The sequence below is a fragment of the Oenanthe melanoleuca genome, chromosome 25 (assembly GCF_029582105.1).
Source record: "Oenanthe melanoleuca isolate GR-GAL-2019-014 chromosome 25, OMel1.0, whole genome shotgun sequence".
Lineage (NCBI taxonomy): Eukaryota > Metazoa > Chordata > Aves > Passeriformes > Muscicapidae > Oenanthe > Oenanthe melanoleuca.
In genome coordinates this window covers 5,835,558-5,856,519 of record NC_079358.1, presented here as the reverse complement: position 1 = coordinate 5,856,519, position 20,962 = coordinate 5,835,558, and the positions used below count along the sequence as shown (strand labels likewise).

The 20,962-nt window shown below is 51.6% G+C and overlaps 1 protein-coding gene across 1 annotated transcript in view; it reads right to left on the bottom strand.

The window, feature by feature from the left end:
* Nucleotides 1-20,212, bottom strand: part of LOC130263345 (ryanodine receptor 1-like) — a 93,854-nt gene extending 73,642 nt beyond the window's left edge. The window contains exons 1-7 of the mRNA XM_056510851.1: nucleotides 19,940-20,212; nucleotides 17,986-18,090; nucleotides 15,049-15,152; nucleotides 12,921-13,004; nucleotides 8,940-9,099; nucleotides 4,340-4,487; nucleotides 352-563 (exon numbers count right to left, since the gene is read on the bottom strand). Of these exons, the coding sequence (XP_056366826.1) occupies nucleotides 352-563; nucleotides 4,340-4,487; nucleotides 8,940-9,099; nucleotides 12,921-13,004; nucleotides 15,049-15,152; nucleotides 17,986-18,090; nucleotides 19,940-20,212 (1,086 nt within the window). The remainder of the gene's footprint in view (nucleotides 1-351; nucleotides 564-4,339; nucleotides 4,488-8,939; nucleotides 9,100-12,920; nucleotides 13,005-15,048; nucleotides 15,153-17,985; nucleotides 18,091-19,939) is intronic.
* Nucleotides 20,213-20,962: the final 750 nt, after the last annotated feature.

The following is a 20,962-nucleotide window of genomic DNA, read 5'->3' as shown; positions in this document are numbered from 1 at the left end:
TTTCATCCCCAAATGTCACTTTTATGTCCCCAAATGTCCCCAAATGTCCTTTTCATGTCCCCAAATGTCCTTTTCATGTCCCCAGATGTCCTTTTTTCCTCTTTTCATGTCCCCAAATGTCCTTATTCTCCCTTTTTTCATCCCCAAATGTCCTTTTTTTCCCTTTTTGTGTCCCCAAATGTCCTTTTCATGTCCCCAAATCTCCTTTTTATGTCCCCAAATGTCCTTTTTTTCCCTTTTTGTGTCCCCAAATGTCATTTTCATGTCCCCAAGTGTCATTTTTTTCCCTTTTCATGTCCCCAAATGTCCCCAAATGTAATTTTTTTCCTTTTTCCGTGCCCCACCCCTCACCCTGTGCCCGTTGAAGACGAACGCCATCTCGTCCGCCCCCAGCTCGGTGTCGGGGCTCAGCCCCGGCCGGGCCCAGCCCACCCTCATCTCCCCGGGGGTCACGGCCGTGAACTCGAAGTACCAACGGCCCGAGCGGACGGCGGAGCCGCGCTCGGCGCGGAACAGGCGCGGGCGGGGGGCGCGGGGACCCCCGGGGGGGGAGGCCTGGGAGGCTGGGGGGAGAGAAATGGGGTGAGAAACACAAAAAATCCAAAATCAGCACCCTGAGAAACCCAAAAATGGGATATAGGACCCCGAAATCATCAGGGAACAGGCGCGGGCGGGGGGCGCGGGGACCCCCGGGGGGGGAGCTCTGGGAGGCTGGGGGGAGAGAAATGGGTCAGAAACACAAAAAATCCAAAAACAGGACACAGAGAAACCCAAAATCACACCCAGAAACTCCTAAAAATAACTCCCAGAGAGCCCCAAAATCATCAGGGAGCAGGCGCGGGCGGGGGGCGCGGGGACCCCCGGGGGGGGAGGCCTGGGAGGCTGGGGGGAGAGAAATGGGGTTAGAAACCCAAAAAATCCAAAATCAGCACCCTGAGAAACCCAAAATAACACCCAGAAACTCCCAAAATCATCAGGGAACAGGCGCGGGCGGGGGGCGCGGGGACCCCCGGGGGGGGAGGCCTGGGAGGCTGGGGGGAGAGAAATGGGGTGAGAAACCCAAAAAATCCAAAATCAGCACCCTGAGAAACCCAAAATCACACCCAGAAACTCCTAAAAATAACACCCAGAGAGCCCCAAAATCATCAGGGAACAGGCGCGGGCGGGGGGCGCGGGGACCCCCGGGGGGGGAGGCCTGGGAGGCTGGGGGGAGAGAAATGGGTGAGAATCCAAAAATGGGGCATAGAGAGACCCAAAAAACCCAAAAACAGCACCCAGAGAAACCCAAAATAACACCCAGAAACTCCTAAAAATAACACCCAGAGAGCCCCAAAAACACACCCAGAAACCCCAAAACTGGGACACAGGGAACCCCAAAAATCATCAGGGAACAGGCGCGGGCGGGGGGCGCGGGGACCCCCGGGGGGGGGAGCCTGGGAGGCTGGGGGGAGAGAAATGGGTGAGAAACCCAAAAAATCCAAAATCAGCACCCTGAGAAACCCAAAAATGGGATATAGGACCCCAAAAATGGGACATGGAACACCAAAAATGGGGCACAGAGAGCTCCAAAAATGGGACACAGAGAGCTCCAAAAATGGGACCTGGAACCCCAAAAATGGGATACAGGACCCCAAAAAAATGGGGAATGGAACCTCAAAAATCACACCCAGAAACCTCAAAAAATGGAGCACAGAAAGCCCCAAAAATGGCACCCAGAGAAACCCAAAAATGGGACCTGGAACCCCAAAAATGGGACATGGAACCCCAAAAAATGGGACCCAGAGAGCCCAAAAATGGGACATTGAAACCCAAAAATGGGATATAGGACCCCAAAATCATCAGGGAACAGGTGCGGGCGGGGGGCGCGGGGACCCCCGGGGGGGGAGGCCTGGGAGGCTGGGGGGAGAAAAATGGGGTGAGAAACCCAAAAAATCCAAAAACGGGACACAGAGAAACCCAAAATCACACCCAGAAACTCCTAAAAATGGGACCTGGAATCCCAAAAATGGGGCACAGAGAACCTCAAAAAAACCGGGACATGGAACCCCAAAAATGGGACATGGAACCCCAAAAATGGAACACAGAGAGCCCCAAAAAAGGGACACAAAGAGCTCCAAAAATGGGACCTGGAATCCCAAAAATGGGACACAGAGATCCCAAAAAATGGGACCTGGAACCCCAAAAATGGGACACAGAGAAACCGAAAATAACACCCAGGAACTCCGAAAAATGGGACACGAAGAGTTAAAAAAATGGGACATGGAACCCCAAAAATGGGACACAGGGAGCCCCAAAAAATGGGACACGGAACCCCAAAAGTGGAGCACAGAGAACCCCAAAAAAACCGGGACATGGAACCCCAAAAATGGGATATAGGACCCCAGAAAAATGGGGAATGGAACCCCAAAATCACACCCAGAAACCTCAAAAAATGGAGCACAGAGAGCCCCAAAAATGGGACTGAGAGAATCCCAAAAATGGGACATGGAGCCCCAAAAATGGGACACAGGAACTCCCAAAATCATCAGGGAACAGGCGCGGGCGGGGGGCGCGGGGACCCCCGGGGGGGAAGCTCTGGGAAGCTGGGGGGAGAGAAATGGGGTTAGAAACCCAAAATATCCAAAAATGGGACACAGAGAAACCCAAAATAACACCCAGAAACTCCCAAAAATGGGACCTGGAACCCCAAAAATGGGACACAGAGAGCCCCAAAAAATGGGACACAAAGAGCTCCAAAAATGGGACCTGGAACCCCAAAAATGGGGCACAGAGAAAACACCCAGGAACTCCGAAAAATGGGACACGAAGAGTTCAAAAAATGGGACATGAAACCCCAAAAAATGGGACCCAGAGAACCCCAAAAAATGGGACATGGAACCCCAAAAATGGGACACAGGGAACCCCAAAAATGGGACATGGAACCCCAAAAATGGGACACAGGGAGCCCCAAAAATGGGACATGGAACCCCAAAAGTGGAGCACAGAGAACCCCAAAAAAACCGGGACATGGAACCCCAAAAATGGGATATAGGACCCCAAAAAAAATGGGGAATGGAACCCCAAAATCACACCCAGAAACCTCAAAAAATGGAGCACAGAGAGTCCCAAAAATGGGACATGAAACCCCAAAAATGGGACACAGGGAACCCCAAAAATGGGACCCAGTGAGTTCCAAAAATGGGACACAAAGAGCCCCAAAAATGGGACATGAAACCCCAAAAATGGGACACAGGGAGCCCCAAAAATGGGACATGGAACCCCAAAAAATGGGACACAGGGAGGCCCAAAAAATGGGACATGGAACCCCAAAAGTGGAGCACAGAGAACCCCAAAAAAACCGGGACATGGAACCCCAAAAATGGGATATAGGACCCCAAAAAAATGGGGAATGGAACCCCAAAATCACACCCAGAAACCTCAAAAAATGGAGCACAGAGAGCCCCAAAAACGGGACCGAGAGAATCCCAAAAATGAGACCTGGAACCCCAAAAATGGGACATGGAGCCCCAAAAACCAAGAATGTCCCCAAACCCCTCCCACAGTGTCCCCAAAGTGTCCCCAGGTGTGTCCCCAGGTGTGTTCAGGTGTCCCCAGGTGTCCCCAGGTGTGTCTCCAGGTGTGTTCAGGTGTCCCCAGGTGTGTCCCCAGGTGTGCCCAGGTGTCCCCAGGTGTCCCCAGGTGTCCCCAGGTGTCACTCACGGCTGTCCTGGTCCGGGGGTTCGATGTTGTAGCCGTAGCCCAGCAGGGTCTGCACCCCCCCAGGATGTCCCCAAACCCCCCCAGGATGTCCCCAAACCCCCCCAGGTGTGTTCCCAGGTGTGCCCAGGTGTCCCCAGGTGTGTTCCCAGGTGTCCCCAGGTGTGCCCCAGGTGCCCCCAGGTGTCACTCACGGCTGTCCTGGTCCGGGGGTTCGATGTTGTAGCCGTAGCCCAGCAGGGTTTGCACCCCCCAGGATGTCCCCAAACCCCCCCAGGTGTGTCCCCAGGTGTCCCCAGGTGTGTTCAGGTGTGTCCCCAGGTGTGTCCCCAGGTGTGCCCAGGTGTCACTCACGGCTGTCCTGGTCCGGGGGTTCGATGTTGTAGCCGTAGCCCAGCAGGGTCTGCACCCCCCAGGATGTCCCCAAACCCCCCCAGGTGTGTCCCCAGGTGTGTTCAGGTGTCCCCAGGTGTCCCCAGGTGTCCCCAGGTGTCCCCAGTGTCACTCACGGCTGTCCTGGTCCGGGGGTTCGATGTTGTAGCCGTAGCCCAGCAGGGTCTGCACCCCCCAAACCCCCCCAGGTGTCCCCAGGTGTGTTCAGGTGTGTCCCCAGGTGTCCCCAGGTGTCCCAGGTGTCACTCACGGCTGTCCTGGTCCGGGGGCTCGATGTTGTAGCCGTAGCCCAGCAGGGTTCTCACCGCCTGGCACAGGCTCTCGCGGTTGGTGGCCTTGGTGGCCTCGTCCAGCAGGTTGTAGGGGACCAGGCGGGGGTTCCGCTTGTTCTTGATGTCCTGGGGACACAAAATGACACGGGGACACCCCAAAATGGGACATGGGGACACTGGGACACCCCAAAAGGTGACAGTGGGGTCGGGGTGTGCAGGTTGTCGGGGACCAGGCGGGGGTTCCGCTTGTTCTTGATGTCCTGGGGACACCAAAAGGGACATGGGGACACTGGGACACCCCAGAAAGGGACACGGGGACCCCAAAAGGGACATGGGGACCCTAAAAAGGGACATGGGGACACCAAAAATGGGACATGGGGACACCAAAAGGGACATGGGGACACTGGAACACCCCAAAAATGGACATGGGGACACCAAAAGGGACATGGGGACACCAAAAGGGACATGGGGACACTGGGACACCCCAAAAATGGACATGGGGACACCAAAAGGGACATGGGGACACCAAAATGGACATGGGGACACTGGACACCCCAAAATGGGACATGGGGACACCAAAAGGGACATGGGGACACCAAAATGGACACTGGGACACCCCAAAATGGGACATGGGGACACCAAAAGGGACATGGGGACACCAAAAGGGACATGGGGACACTGGGACACCCCAAAAAGGGATGTGGGGACATGGGGACACCCCAAAAGAGGCACAGGAGGACATGGGGACACCAAAAAGAGACATGGGGACACTGGGACACCCCAAAATGGGACATGGGGACACCAAAATGGACATGGGGACACCAAAATGGACATGGGGACACCCCAAAAAGGGATGTGGGGACACCCCAAAATGGACATGGGGACACAGGGGGACATGGGGACACCCCAAAAAGGGACATGGGGACACCCCAAAGAGGGACACGGGGACACTGGGACACCCCAAAAGGTGACAGTGGGGTCGGGGTGTGCAGGTTGTAGGGGACCAGGCGGGGGTTCCGCTTGTTCTTGATGTCCTGGGGACACCAAAAGGGACATGGGGACACTGGGACACCCCAAAAATGGACATGGGGACACCAAAAGGGACATGGGGACACCAAAAATGGGACATGGGGACACTGGACACCCCAAAAAGGGATGTGGGGACATGGGGACACCCCAAAAGAGGCACAGAAGGACATGGGGACACCCCAAAAATGGACATGGGGACACTGGGACACCCCAAAATGGGACATGGGGACACCAAAATGGACATGGGGACACCCCAAAAAGGGACGTGGGGACACCCCAAAGAGGGACATGGGGACACTGGGACACCCCAAAAGGGGCACAGGAGGACATGGGGACCCCAGAAAGGGACGTGGGGACACTGGGACACCCCAAAAGGTGACAGTGGGGTCGGGGTGTGCAGGTTGTCGGGGACCAGGCGGGGGTTCCGCTTGTTCTTGATGTCCTGGGGACACCAAAAGGGACATGGGGACACCAAAAATGGGACATGGGGACACCAAAAGGGACATGGGGACACCCCAAAAGGGACATGGGGACACTGGGACACCCCAAAAATGGACATGGGGACCCTAAAAAGGGACATGGGGACACCAAAAGGGACATGGGGACACTGGGACACCCCAAAATGGGACATGGGGACCCTAAAAAGGGACATAGGGACACCAAAACGGACATGGGGACACTGGGACACCCCAAAATGGGACATGGGGACACCAAAAGGGACATGGGGACACTGGGACACCCCAAAAATGGACATGGGGACCCTAAAAAGGGACATGGGGACACCAAAAGGGACATGGGGACACTGGGACACCCCAAAAAGGGATGTGGGGACATGGGGACACCCCAAAAGAGGCACAGGAGGACATGGGGACACCAAAAAGGGACATGGGGACACTGGGACACCCCAAAATGGGACATGGGGACACCAAAATGGACATGGGGACACCAAAATGGACATGGGGACACAGGGGGACATGGGGACACCCCAAAAAGGGACGTGGGGACACCCCAAAATGGGACATGAGGACCCCAAAATGGACATAAGGACACCCCAAAAAGGGACATGGGGACCCCATAAAGGGACATTTTTAGGTGTCCATGCCCAGATTTGGGTGGGATTTTGGGTGGGATTTTGGGGATTTTGAGGTTCCCAGGTTGGATTTTGGGGTTCCCAGGCTTGGATTTTGGGGTTCACTGATGAATTTTGGGGTTCCCACCTGGGTGGTGCTGTAGGTCCAGCCCTGCTGGACCCTGTCCCGAGCCCATTTTTGGGTGCCCATAACCCGGATTTGGATGGGATTTGGGTGGGAATTTGGGGATTTTGGGGTTCCCAGGCTGGATTTTGGGGTTCCCAGGTTGGATTTTGGGGTTCCCTGGCTGGATTTTGGGGTTCATTGATGATTTTTTGGGGTTCCCACCTGGGTGGTGCTGTAGGTCCAGCCCTGCTGGTCCCTGTCCCGAGCCCATTTTTGGATGCCCATAACCCGGATTTGGGTGGGATTTTGGGTGGGAATTTGGGGATTTTGGGGTTCCCAGGTTGGATTTTGGGGTTCCCTGGCTGGATTTTGGGGTTCATTGATGATTTTTGGGGTTCCCACCTGGGTGGTGCTGTAGGTCCAGCCCTGCTGGTCCCTGTCCCGAGCCCGTTTTTGGGTGCCCATAACCCGGATTTAGGTGAGATTTTGGGTGGGAATTTGGGGATTTTGGGATTCCCAGGTTGGATTTTGGGGTTCCCAGGTAAATTTTGGGGTTCACTGATGAATTTTGGGGTTCCCACCTGGGTGGTGCTGTAGGTCCAGCCCTGCTGGTCCCTGTCCCGAGCCCACACGTTGTGCCCGTTCTCGGGTGTCCATACCCAGATTTAGGTGGGATTTTGGGTGGGATTTGGGTGGGATTTTGGGGATTTTGGGGTTCCCTGGCTGGATTTTGGGGCTCCCAGGTTGGATTTTGGGGTTCACTGATGATTTTTGGGGTTCCCACCTGGGTGGTGCTGTAGGTCCAGCCTTGCTGGACCCTGTCCCGAGCCCATTTTTAGGTGTCCATACCCAGATTTAGGTGAGATTTTGGGTGGGATTTTGGGGATTTTGGGGTTTCCTGGTTGGATTTTGGGGTTCCCAGGTTGGATTTTGGGGTTCACTGATGAATTTTGGGGTTCCCACCTGGGTGGTGCTGTAGGTCCAGCCCTGCTGGACCCTGTCCCGAGCCCACACGTTGTGCCCGTTCTCGGGTGTCCATACCCAGATTTGGGTGGGATTTTGGGTGGGATTTGGGTGGGAATTTGGGGATTTTGGGGTTCCCTGGCTGGATTTTGGGGTTCACTGATGATTTTTGGGGTTCCCACCTGGGTGGTGCTGTAGGTCCAGCCCTGCTGGACCCTGTCCCGAGCCCATTTTTGGGTGCCCATAACCCAGATTTGGGTGGGATTTTGGGTGGGAATTTGGGGATTTTGGGGTTCCCAGGTTGGATTTTGGGGTTCACTGATGAATTTTGGGGTTCCCACCTGGGTGGTGCTGTAGGTCCAGCCCTGCTGGACCCTGTCCCGAGCCCACACGTTGTGCCCGTTCTCGGGTGTCCATACCCAGATTTGGGTGGGATTTTGGGTGGGATTTGGGCGGGAATTTGGGGATTTTGGGGTTCCCAGGTTGGATTTTGGGGTTCATTGATGATTTTTGGGGTTCCCACCTGGGTGGTGCTGTAGGTCCAGCCCTGCTGGACCCTGTCCCGAGCCCACACGTTGTGCCCGTTCTCGGGTGTCTATAACTGGATTTTAATGGGATTTGGGTGGGAATTTGGGGATTTTGGGGTTCCCAGGCTGGATTTTGGGGTTCACTGATGAATTTTGGGGTTCCCACCTGGGTGGTGCTGTAGGTCCAGCCCTGTTGGACCCTGTCCCGAGCCCATTTTTGGGTGCCCATAACCCAGATTTGGGTGGGATTTTGGGTGGGAATTTGGGGATTTTGGGGTTCCCAGGTTGGATTTTGGGGTTCCCAGGTAAATTTTGGGGTTCCCACCTGGGTGGTGCTGCAGGTCCAGCCCTGCTGGACCCTGTCCCGAGCCCATTTTTGGGTGCCCATACCCGGATTTGGGTGGGATTTTGGGTGGGAATTTGGGGATTTTGGGGTTCCCAGGTTGGATTTTGGGATTCCCAAGTTGGATTTTGGGGTTCACTGATGATTTTTTGGGGTTCCCACCCGGGTGGTGCTGTAGGTCCAGCCCTGCTGGACCCTGTCCCGAGCCCATTTTTGGGTGCCCATAACCCAGATTTAGGTGAGATTTTGGGTGGGATTTTGGGGATTTTGAGGTTCCCAGGTTCGATTTTGGGGTTCCCAGGTTGGATTTTGGGGTTCCCTGGCTGGATTTTGGGGTTCACTGATGAATTTTGGGGTTCCCACCTGGGTGGTGCTGTAGGTCCAGCCCTGCTGGTCCCTGTCCCGAGCCCATTTTTGGGTGCCCATAACCCGGATTTGGGTGGGATTTGGGTGGGAATTTGGGGATTTTGGGGTTCCCAGGTGGATTTTGGGGTTCACTGATGAATTTTGGGGTTCCCACCTGGGTGGTGCTGTAGGTCCAGCCCTGCTGGACCCTGTCCCGAGCCCACACGTTGTGCCCGTTCTCGGCCAGGCGATCGACCAGCGTCAGCTGCGCCGGCGTCAGCCGCACGTGCGCCAGGTCCAGCGGCGCCGGCTTGTACCCGTTGGACATGGTGTACCTGGAAAATTCCGGGGGTCACACACCTGGGGGACCCCAAAAACCATCCCAAGAATTGCCCCCAGTACCCCAAAATTGGGAAATCCCAGCCCAAACTGGGAAATCCCAAAGCGAAACTGGGAAATCCCAAACCAAACTGGGATATCGAATCCCAACCTTCACCTGTTGGACTTGGGGTACCTGGGGGGGAAATTCGGGGGGTCACACACCTGGGGGACCCCAAAAACCATCCCAAAAATTCCCCCCAGTTCCCCAAAATTGGGAAATCCCAAACCAAACTGGGAAATCCTAAATTCAAACTGGGAAATCCCAAACCAAACTGGGATATCGAATCCCAACCTTCACCTGTTGGACTTGGGTTACCTAGAGGGGAATTTGGGGGTCACACACCTGGGGGACCCCAAAAACCATCCCAAAAATTGCCCCCAGTACCCCAAAATTGGGAAATCCCAGTCCAAACTGGGAAATCCCAGTCCAAACTGGGAAATCCCAGCCCAAACTGGGAAATCTCAAATTCAAACTGGGAAATCCCAAACCAAACTGGGATATTGAATCCCAATCTTCACCTGTTGGACATGGGGTACCTGGGGGGGGAATTTGGGGGGTCACACACCTGGGGGACCCCAAAAACCATCCCAAAAATTGCCCCCAGTACCCCAAAATTGGGAAATCCCAGTCCAAACTGGGAAATCCCAGCCCAAACTGGGAAATCCCAAATTCAAACTGGGAAATCCCAAACCAAACTGGGATATCAAATCCCAACCTTCACCTGTTGGACATGGGGTACCTGGGGGGAAATTTGGGGGGTCACACACCTGGGGGACCCCAAAAATGATCCCCCAGAACCTCCTCTGGTAGCCCAAACTGGGAAATTCCAGCCCAAACTGGGAAATCCCAAATTCAAACTGGGAAATCCCGAATCAAACTGGGAAATCCCAAACCAAACTGGGATGTCTCAACACAACCTTCACCTGTTGGACTTGGGGTACCTGGGGGGGAATTCGGGGGGGTCACACACCTGGGGGACCCCAAAAACCATCCCAAGAATTCCCCCCAGTACCCCAAAATTGGGAAATCCCAGCCCAAACTGGGAAATCCCAAAGCGAAACTGGGAAATCCCAAATTCAAACTGGGAAATCCCAAACCGAAACTGGGATATTGAATCCCAAACTTCACCTGTTGGACATGGGGTACGTGGGGGGGAATTTCGGGGGGGTCACACACCTGGGGGACCCCAAAAACCATCCCAAAAATTCCCCCCAGTACCCCAAAATTGGGAAATCCCAGCCCAAACTGGGAAATCCCAAAGCAAACTGGGAAATCCTGAATTCAAACTGGGATAACAAATCCCAAACTTCACCTGTTGGACATGGGGTACCTGGGGGGGAATTTGGGGGGGTCACACACCTGGGGGACCCCAAAAACCATCCCAAAAATTCCCCCCGGTTCCCCAAAATTGGGAAATCCCAGCCCAAACTGGGAAATCCCAAAGCGAAACTGGGAAATCCTGAATTCAAACTGGGAAATCCCAAACCAAACTGGGATTATCCCAGACTGGGATTTTCCATTAAGGACCCCAAACTGGAATTTGGGATTTTGGGGACCCCCAAACTGGATTTTGGGATTTTGGGGATCCCCAAACTGGGATTTTGGGGAGCCCTCAGCCCCTAAACTGGGATTTGGGATTTTGGGACCTCCCAGCCCCCCCAAACTGGGATTTTGGGGTTTTAGGGATCCCCCAAACTGGGATTTTGGTGATCCCCAAACTGGGATTTTGGGATTTTAGGGATCCCCAAACTGGGATTTTGGGGATCCCCAAACTGGGATTTTGGGATTTTAGTGACCCCCAAACTGGGATTTTGGGATTTTAGGGATCCCCAAACTGGGATTTTGGGGAGCCCCCAGATCCCCCAAACTGGGATTTTAGGGATCCCCAAAGTGGGATTTTGGGATTTTAGTGACCCCCAAACTGGGATTTGGGATTTTAGCGACCCCCCTAAACTGGGATTTTGGGGACCCCCAAACTGGGATCTTGGGATTTGGGATTTTTGGATTTTGGGCCCCCCCCAAACTGGGATTTTGGAATTTTGGGGATTCTGGGCCCCACCAAACTGGGATTTTGGGATTTTGGGGACCTCCCCCCCCCCGCCAAACTGGGATTTTGGGGATCCAAAAACTGGGATTTTGGAATTTGGGATTTTGGGCCCCCCAAACTGGGATTTTGGGGACCCTCAAACTGGGATTTGGGATTTTGGGATTTAGGGATCCCCCAAACTGGGATTTTGGGATTTGGGATTTTTGGGCCCCCCCAAACTGTGATTTGGGATTTTGGGGATCCCCAAACTGGGATTTTGGGATTTGGGGGACCCCCCAAACTGGGATTTTGGGATTTTGGGGATCCCCAAACTGGGATTTTGGGGAGCCCTCAGCCCCTAAACTGGGATTTGGGATTTTGGGACCTCCCAGCCCCTCTAAACTGGGATTTTGGGGTTTTAGGGATCCCCTAAACTAGGATTTTTGGGGACCCCCAAACTGGGATTTTGGGAATCCCCAGTCCCCACAAACTGGGATTTTGGGGACCCCCCCAAACTGGGATTTTGGGATTTTAGGGATCCCCAAACTGGGATTGTGGGGAGCCCCCAGATCCCCCAAACTGGGATTTTGGGGATCCCCAAACTGGGATTTTGGGATTTTAGGGATCCCCAAACTGGCATTTTGGGGAGCCCCCAGATCCCCCAAACTGGGATTTTAGGGATCCCCAAACTGGGATTTTGGGGAGCCCCCAGATCCCCCAAACTGGGATTTTGGGGACCCCCAAACTGGGATTTTGGGAATCCCCCCAAACTGGGATTTTGGGGATCCCCAAACTGGGATTTTGGTATTTTGGGGACCCACCCAAACTGGGATTTTGGGATTTTAGGGATCCCCCAAACTGGGATTTTGGGGAGCCCCCAGATCCCCCAAACTGGGATTTTGGGGTTTTGGGGACCCACCCAAACTGGGATTTTGGGGATTCCCCAAAGTGGGATTTTGGGATTTTAGTGACCCCCAAACTGGGATTTGGGATTTTAGGGACCCCCCTAAACTGGGATTTTGGGGACCCCCAAACTGGGATTTTGGGATTTGGGATTTTTGGATTTTGGGCCCCCCCAAACTGGGATTTTGGAATTTTGGGGATTCTGGGCCCCCCCCAAACTGGGATTTTGGGATTTTGGGGACCCCCCCCCCCCCCCCGCCAAACTGGGATTTTGGGGATCCAAAAACTGGGATTTTGGAATTTGGGATTTGGGATTTTGGACCCCCCAAACTGGGATTTTGGGGACCCTCAAACTGTGATTTTGGGATTTTAGTGACCCCCAAAGTGGGATTTTGGGGATTCTGGGCCCCCCCAAACTGGGATTTTGGGGACCCCCCCCCCCCCCCCGCCAAACTGGGATTTTGGGGATCCAAAAACTGGGATTTTGGAATTTGGGATTTGGGATTTTGGGGACCCTCAAACTGGGATTTGGGATTTTGGGATTTAGGGACTCCCCCAAACTGGGATTTTGGGATTTGGGATTTTTGGGCCCCCCCAAACTGTGATTTGGGATTTTGGGGATCCCCAAACTGGGATTTTGGGATTTTTTGGGCCCCCCTAAACTGGGATTTTGGGATTTTAGGGATCCCCAAACTGGAATTTTGGGATTTTGGATTTTGGGGACCCCACCAAACTGGGATTTTGGGGATCGAAAAACTGGGATTTTGGAATTTGGGATTTTGGGATTTTGGGGCTCCCCCAAACTGGGATTTTGGGATTTTGGGATTTTGTCCCCCCAAACTCACGATTTTGGCAGTTTGATTTTTTTCAGGTTCTCTTCGGCTTTTTCGTCGGCCATTCCCACGTGGCAGCCGAGGGCCAGGAGCGTCCTGGGGGCCCCCAAAAAATCAGCACCCCAAAAATCAGCACCCCAAAAATCATAACCCAAAAATCACCCAAAAATCAGCACCCCAAAAATCAGCACCCCAAAATTTGGGAACCCTCAGAACCCCCAAAAATCAGCACCCCAAAAATCACCCCAAAAATCAGCACCCCAAAAACCACCCCAAAAATCATAACCCAAAAATCACCCAAAAATCACCCCAAAAATCATAACCCAAAAATCACCCCAAAAATCAGCACCCCCAAATTTGGGAACCCTCAAAACCCCAAAAATCAGCACCCCAAAAATTACCCCAAAAATCAGCACCCCAAAAACCAGCACCCCAAAAATCATAACCCAAAAATCACCCCAAAAAATCAGCACCCCAAAATTTGGGAACCCTCAGAACCCCCAAAATCAGCACCCCAAAAATCAGCACCCCAAAATTTGGGAACCCTCAGAACCCCAAAAACCATCAACCCAAAACCCAGCACCCCAAAAATCAGCACCCCAAAAATCACCCAAAAATCCGCACCCCAAAAACCAGCACCCCAAAATTTGGGAACCCTCAGAACCCCAAAAATCAGCACCCCAAAAATCAGCACCCCAAAATTTGGGAACCCTCAAACCCCAAAAATCAGCACCCCAAAAATCACCCCAAAAACCAGCACCCCAAAATTTGGGAACCCTCAAACCCCAAAAATCAGCACCCCAAAATTTTGGACCCCTCAAAACCCCCAATTTTTGGCTGTCCCCCAAAATTTCCCATTCCCTCCCCCAGCGGGTTTTGGGGTCACCCCAAAAAGGAGGAACCCCCAAATTTCCCCAAATCTGAGGGGGAGGGACCCCAAAAATCATCCCCAGGTTCACAGGGGACCCCAAATCTTTCCCAATTTTGGGCTGCCCCCCTAAAATTTCCCATTCCCTTTTCCCAGCGGGTTTTGGGGTCACCCCAAAAATGGGGAACCCCCAAATTTCGGGCCCCTAAAGCCCCCCAAAAAATGAGAGGGGGACCCCAAAACCTCCCAAAAAATGAAGGGGGGACCCCAAAACCCCCCCAAATCCTCCCAAATTTGGGCTGCCCCCCCAAAATTTCCCATTCCCTTTTCCCAGCGGGTTTTGGGGTCACCCCAAAAAGGGAGAACCCCGAAATTCTGGAACCCTAAAACCCCCCAAAATCACCCCCCAGGCTCACAGGGGACCCCAAATCTTCCCAAATTTGGGCTGACACCCCAAAATTTCCCATTCCCTTTTCCCAGCGGGTTTTGGGGTCACCCCAAAAATCAGCACCCCCAAATTTTGGAACCCTAAAATCCCCAAAAATCATATCCAGGGGACCCCAAATTTTCCCAATTTTGGGCTGACACCCCAAAATTTCCCATCCCCTTTTCCCAGCGGGTTTTGGGGTCACCCTAAAAACGGGGAACCCCCAAATTTTGGAACCCTAAAATCCCCAAAAATCATCCCCAGGGGACCCGAAATTTTCCCAATTTTGGGCTGACACCCCAAAATTTCCCATTCTCGTTTCCCAGGGGGTTTTGGGGTCACCCCAAAAATGGGGAACCCCCAAATTTTGGAACCCTAAAATTCCCCAAAAAATGAGGGGGGGGACCCCAAAACTCCCCCGAAATTTTCCCAAATTTGGGCTGCCCCCCAAAATTTCCCATTCCCTTTTCCCAGCGGGTTTTGGGGTCACCCCAAAAATCAGCACCCCCAAATTTTGGAACCCTAAAACCCCCCAAAATCATCCCCAATCTCACAGGGGACCCCAAATTTTCCCAGTTTTGAGCTGACACCCCAAAATTTCCCATTCCCGTTTCCCAGGGGGTTTTGGGGTCACCCCAAAAATGGGGAACCCCAAAATTTTGGACTCCTCAAACCCCCCAAAATATGAGGGGAGGACCCTGAAATTCCCCAAAAACTGAGGGGGGAGACCCCAAAACTCCCCCGAAATTTTCCCAATTTTGGGCTGACACCCCAAAATTTCCCATTCCCTTTTCCCAGCAGGTTTTGGGGTCACCCCAGAAGGGGGAACCCCCAAATTCTCTCACTTGAGGGTCTCCCCCGACATCTGCAGGTTGTAGCCGCGCTCGGGCTCGGGCAGGTTCTGGAAGCTCAGCAGGCAGGGGTGCAGGTGCTGCACGTCATCCCGCACCTGGGGGCACCCCAAAAATCAGTCAGGAATGGGGGAACCCCAAAAACCCGAAAAAAAAAAATTAAAAAAAAAGCCCGACCCAAAAAACCAAAAAAAACCCCCAAAAAACCCCAAAAAACCCCCAAAAAACACCCAAAAATACGGCAGGGGTGCAGGTGCTGCACGTCATCCCGCACCTGGGGGCACCCCAAAAATCAGTCAGGAACGGGGGAACCCCAAAAACCCGAAAAAAAAAAATTAAAAAAAAAGCCCAACCCGAAAAACCCCAAAAAATCCCAAAAAACCCCAAAAAACACCCAAAAAACACCCAAAAAAAACCCCAAAAAAAGGGACAGAAATGGGGCACCCCAAAATTCAGTGTGGGTGGGGGGGAACCCCCAGTCAGGAATGGGGGAACCCCAAAAACCCCCCCCAAAAAATAAAAAAAATAAAAAAAATAAAAATAAAAAAAAAATAAAAAAAAAAAAACCCAACCCAAGAAAACCCAAAAAACCCCCCAAAAAAAACCCCAAAAATACAGCAGGGGTGCAGGTGCTGCACGTCATCCCGCACCTGGGGGCACCCCAAAAATCAGTCAGGAACGGGGGAACCCCAAAAACCCCAAAAAAAAAAATTAAAAAAAAAGCCCGACCCAAAAAACCAAAAAAAACCCCAAAAAACCCCAAAAAACCCCCAAAAATATGGTAGGGGTGCAGGTGCTGCACGTCATCCCGCACCTGGGGGCACCCCAAAAATCAGTCAGGAATGGGGGAACCCCAAAAACCCGAAAAATTAAAAAAAACAAAAAAAAAAAATCTCAAAAAACAAAAAAAAACCCAAAAAAAACCCAAAAAACAACCCAAAGCAACCCAAAAAACAAACAAAAAAAACAAAACAAAAAACCTCAAAAAACACCCAAAAAACCCCCCAAGAAAACCCCAAAAAACAAAAATAACAAAAAACAATTAAAAAAAAAAAAAAAAAAAAAAGAAAAAAGGAAGAAAAAAAAACAACCCAAAAAAATCCCAAAAAAAGGGTCAGAAATGGGGCACCCCAAAATTCAGTCTGGGTGGGGGAACCCCAAACAGGAACGGGGGGACCCCAAAAACCCGAAAAAAAAAAATTTAAAAAAAAAGCCCGACCCAAAAAACCAAAAAAAAACCCCAAAAAACCCCAAAAAACCCCAAAAAACCCCAAAAAAAAACCCAAAAATACGGCAGGGGTGCAGGTGCTGCACGTCATCCCGCACCTGGGGGCACCCCAAAAATCAGCCAGGAATGGGGGAACCCCAATCCCAAAAAATTAGGAATGGGGGAACCCCAAAAACCCGAAAAAAAAAAAAAAACCCACCAAAAAAAACCGCAAAAAAAACCCCAAAAAAGCCCAAAAAAACAAAAAAAAACCTCCTAAAAAATCTCAAATAAAGGGTCAGAAATGGGGGCACCCCAAAATTCAGTCTGGGTGGGGGAACCCCAAACAGGAATGGGGGGACCCCAAAAACCCGAAAAAAAAATTAAATAAAAAACCCAACCTAAAAAAACAAAAAAAAAACCCCAAAAAACCCCAAAAAACACCCAAAAAAACCCCAAAAAAAGGGTCAGAAATGGGGCACCCCAAAATTCAGTGTGGGTGGGGGGGAACCCCAAAAACCCGGAAAGGAAATCAAAAAAAAAGCAAAAAAAAAAAAAAACAAAAAAACAAAAACAAAAAAAAAAAAAAAAAAAAAAAAAAAAAACAAAAAAAAAAAACAAAAAAACAAAAAAAAACCAAAAAAAAAAACCACCAAAAAACCCCCAAGAAAACAACCCAAAAAAAAAAAAAAAAAAAACCACCAAAAAACAAGCCAAAAATACCCTCAAAAAACCCCAAAAAACCCCAAAATAATCCTCAAAAAAATCCTCCAAAAAAACCCAAAAAAAACAACCCAAGGAAACAAAAAAAAACCCCAAAAAAAGGGTCAGAAATGGGGAACCCCAAAAATCAGCCTGGCTGGGGGGACCCCAATCCCAAAAAATCAGGAATGGGGGACCCCAAAAACCCGAAAAAAAAACAAAAAAAAAACAAACAAAAAAAAACAAACAAACAAAAACCCCAAAAAAACCCCCAAGAAAACAACCCAAAAAAAACCAAAAACAAAAACAAAAAAAAACCCAAAAACCAAGCCAAAAAAAACCTCAAAAAACCACAAAAAACCCCCAAAAACCCCAAAATAATCCTCAAAAAATCCTCCAAACAAACCCAAAAAAAACAACCCAAGGAAGCAAAAAAAAACCCCAAAAAAAGGGTCAGAAATGGGGAACCCCAAAAATTCAGTGTGGGTGGGGGGGACCCCAATCCCAAAAAATCAGGAATGGGGGACCCCAAAAACCCAAAAAAACCCCAAAAAAAACCAAAAAAAACCAAACAAAAAAAACCCCAAAAAAAACCCCAAGAAAACAACCCAAAAAAAAAAAAAATCCCAAAAAAAAAAAAACAAAAAAAAAAAAAAAACCCAAAAAAAAACCCAAAAAAAACCTCAACCCCAAAAAACCCCAAAATAATCCTCCAAAAATCCTCCAAAAAACCCAAAAAAACAACCCAAGGAAACAAAAAAAACCCCAAAAAAAGGGTCAGAAATGGGGAACCCCAAAAATCAATCAGGAATGGGGGAAACCCCAATCCCAAAAAATCAGGAATGGGGGACCCCAAAAACCCGAAAAAAAACAAAAAAAAAAAAATCAAAAAAACCAAAAAAAAACCCCAAAAGAACCCCCAAGAAAACAACCCCAAAAAAAAAAAAAAAAAAAAAAAAACAAAACCAAACCAAACCAAAAAAAAAAAAAAAAAGCCAAAAAAAACCCACTCCCCCACTCACGGGCCCGTAGGTCCAGCCCTGCTCGATGCGGGTCAGGGCCCAGAGCTCGTGGATGTTTTCTGCCAACTTCTCCCGGATCCGCTCCAGGTGCGGGGGCAGCACGATCTGGGGGAGGGGAAATCGGGCTGTGGGACCCCCAAAATCCCAAAATTCCCCCTCAAAACTCACAAAATCCAAAAAATCCTCCTCAAAACTCCCCAAAATTCCCCTCAAAACCCCCCAAAATTTCTTCCAAAACCCCAAAATTCCTTTCAAAAATCCCCAAAATCTCCTTCAAATATCCAAAATTCCCTTCAAAACCCCCAAATTCCCCTCAAAAACCCCAAAATCCCTTTCAAAACCCTGAAATCCGCCCCAAAATCCCTCTCAAAACCGTGAAATCCACCCCAAAATTCCCCTCAAAACCCACAAAATCCAATAAATCCTCCTCAAAACTCCCCAAAATTCCCCTCAAAACCCCCCAAAATTTCTTTCCAAAACCCCAAAATTCCTTTCAAAATCCCCAAAATCTCCTTCAAATATCCAAAATCCCCCTCAAAATCTCCAAAATCCCCCCCAAAATTCCCTTCAAAACCCCCAAATTCCCCTCAAAAACCCCAAAATCCCCCTCAAAACCCTGAAATCCACCCCAAAATCCCCCTCAAAACCCACAAAATTCCCCTCAAAACCCACAAAATCCCAAAATCCCTCTCAAAAACCCCAAAATCTCCCCCAAAACCCCCCCCAAATTCCCTTCAAAACTCACAAAAATTCCTTTCAAAACCCCAAAATCCAAAAAATCCTCCTCAAAACTCCCCAAAATTCCCCTCAAAACCCCCCAAAATTCCTTTCCAAAACCCCAAAATTCCTTTCAAAATCCCCAAAATCTCCTTCAAATATCCAAAATCCCCCTCAAAATCTCCAAAATCCCCCCTCAAAAATTCCCTTCAAAACCCCAAAATCCCTTTCAAAACCCTGAAATCCACCCCAAAATCCCCCTCAAAACCCACAAAATCCCCAAAATCCCCCTCAAAAACCCCAAAATCCGCCCCAAAATCCCCAAAAATCCCCTTTAAAACTCCCCAAAATTCCCAAAAATCCCCTTTAAAAACCCCAAAATCCCCCTCAAAACCCACAAAACCCCCTCAAAATCCCCTTTAAAAACCCCAAAATTCCTTTCAAAACCCACAAAAATCCCCTTTAACAACCCCAAGATCTCCTTCAAATCCCCAAAATCCCCCCTGAAAACCCCAAAAATTCCTTTCAATCCCCCCAAATCCCGTCCCAATTTCCCCAAACCTCCCCCAAATCACCCCCAGACCCCCTTCAACCCCCCCAAATCCTGTCCCAACCACCCCAAAACCCCCCAAAAACCCCATTCAATCCCCCCTAAATCCCCCCAAATCCCCTTCAATCCCCCCAAATCCTGTCCCAGTAACCCCAAAACCCCCCAAACCGCCCCCAAACTCCATCCCAATCCCCCCAAACCTCCTTCAATCCCCCCAAATCCTGTCCCAATTTCCCCTAAACCCCCCCCCCAAATCCCCCCCCCAAACCTCCTTCAACCCCCCCAAATCCTGTCCCAACCACCCCAAACCTCCTTTAAACCCCTACAAAACCCCCCAAACCCCATCCCAATGCCCCCAAACCTCCTTCAATCCCCCCAAACTCCACCCCAAAACCCCCCCAAACCCCCTTTAAACCCCTTAAAACCCATTCCAATCCCCCCCAAACACCCCCAAATCCCCTTCAATCCCCCAAATCCCGTCCCAGTAACCCCAAAACCCCCTAAACTTCCCCCAGGCCCCCTTCAATCCCCCCAAATCCCCCCCAAACCTCCTTCAATCACCCCAAATCCTATTCCAATCCCCCCAAACCCCCTTGAATCCCCCCAAACCCTCCCCAGTCCCCATTCTAATCACCCCTAAACCTCCCCAAACCCCCTTTAATCCCCCCAAATCCCCCTCCCACTGACCTGGGCGGTGTCCACGGGGCAGGGGGTGAAGGCGGTGTGGGGCAGGGCTCGGGTGGGGCCCCGCAGGCTGCGCGCTCCCGGGGGCGCGGCCCCGCCCCGGTAACAGGTCAGCGGCTCCAGGCGCAGCCGCTCCCGGGGCAGCAGCGCCTCCGCGCACGGGGCGTAGCCGGGGGGCGGCACGAAGCGGAACTCGCCGTGGCGGCCCCCCAGCAGGAACCGGATCCTGGGGGGCAGGGGGGCAGTCAGAGACCCATAGATACCTCCCGGACCCATAGAAACCCCCCAGACCCATAGGTACCCCATAGAGTGACCCCCAGACCCATAGAATGAGCCTCAGACACATAGAGCCCCCCAGCAGGAACCGGATCCTGGGGGGCAGGGGGGGCAATCAGAGTCACCCCCGGACCCATAGATTGACCCCCGGACCCATAGATACCCCCCGGACCCATAGATACCCCATAGAATGAGCACCGGACCCATAGAAGCCCCCCCAGCAGGAACCGGATCCTGGGGGGCAGGGGGGCAATCAGAGACCCATAGATACCCCCCGGACCCATAGATACTCCAAAGAGTGACCCCCAGACCCATAGAGTGACCCCCAGACCCATAGAATGAGCCCCAGACCCATAGAGGCCCCCCAGGAACCCCCAGCAGGAACCGGATCCTGGGGGTGCAATGAGAGTCACCCCCAGACCCATAGATACCCCACAGACCCATAGATACCCCATGGACACACAGAGCCCACCCAGCAGGAACCGGATCCTGGGGGGCAGAGAGAGTCACCCCTGGACCCATAGATACCCCACAGACCCAAAGAGTCACCCCCAGACCCATAGAATGAGCCTCAGACCCATAGAAACCCCATAGACACACAGAGCCCCCCCCCAGCAGGAACCGGATCCTGGGGGGCAGGGGGGGTAGTTAGAGACCCATAGATACCCCCCCGACCCATAGATACCCCATAGAGTGACCCTCAGACCCATAGATACCCCATAGAATGAGCCTCAGACCCATAGAGCCCCC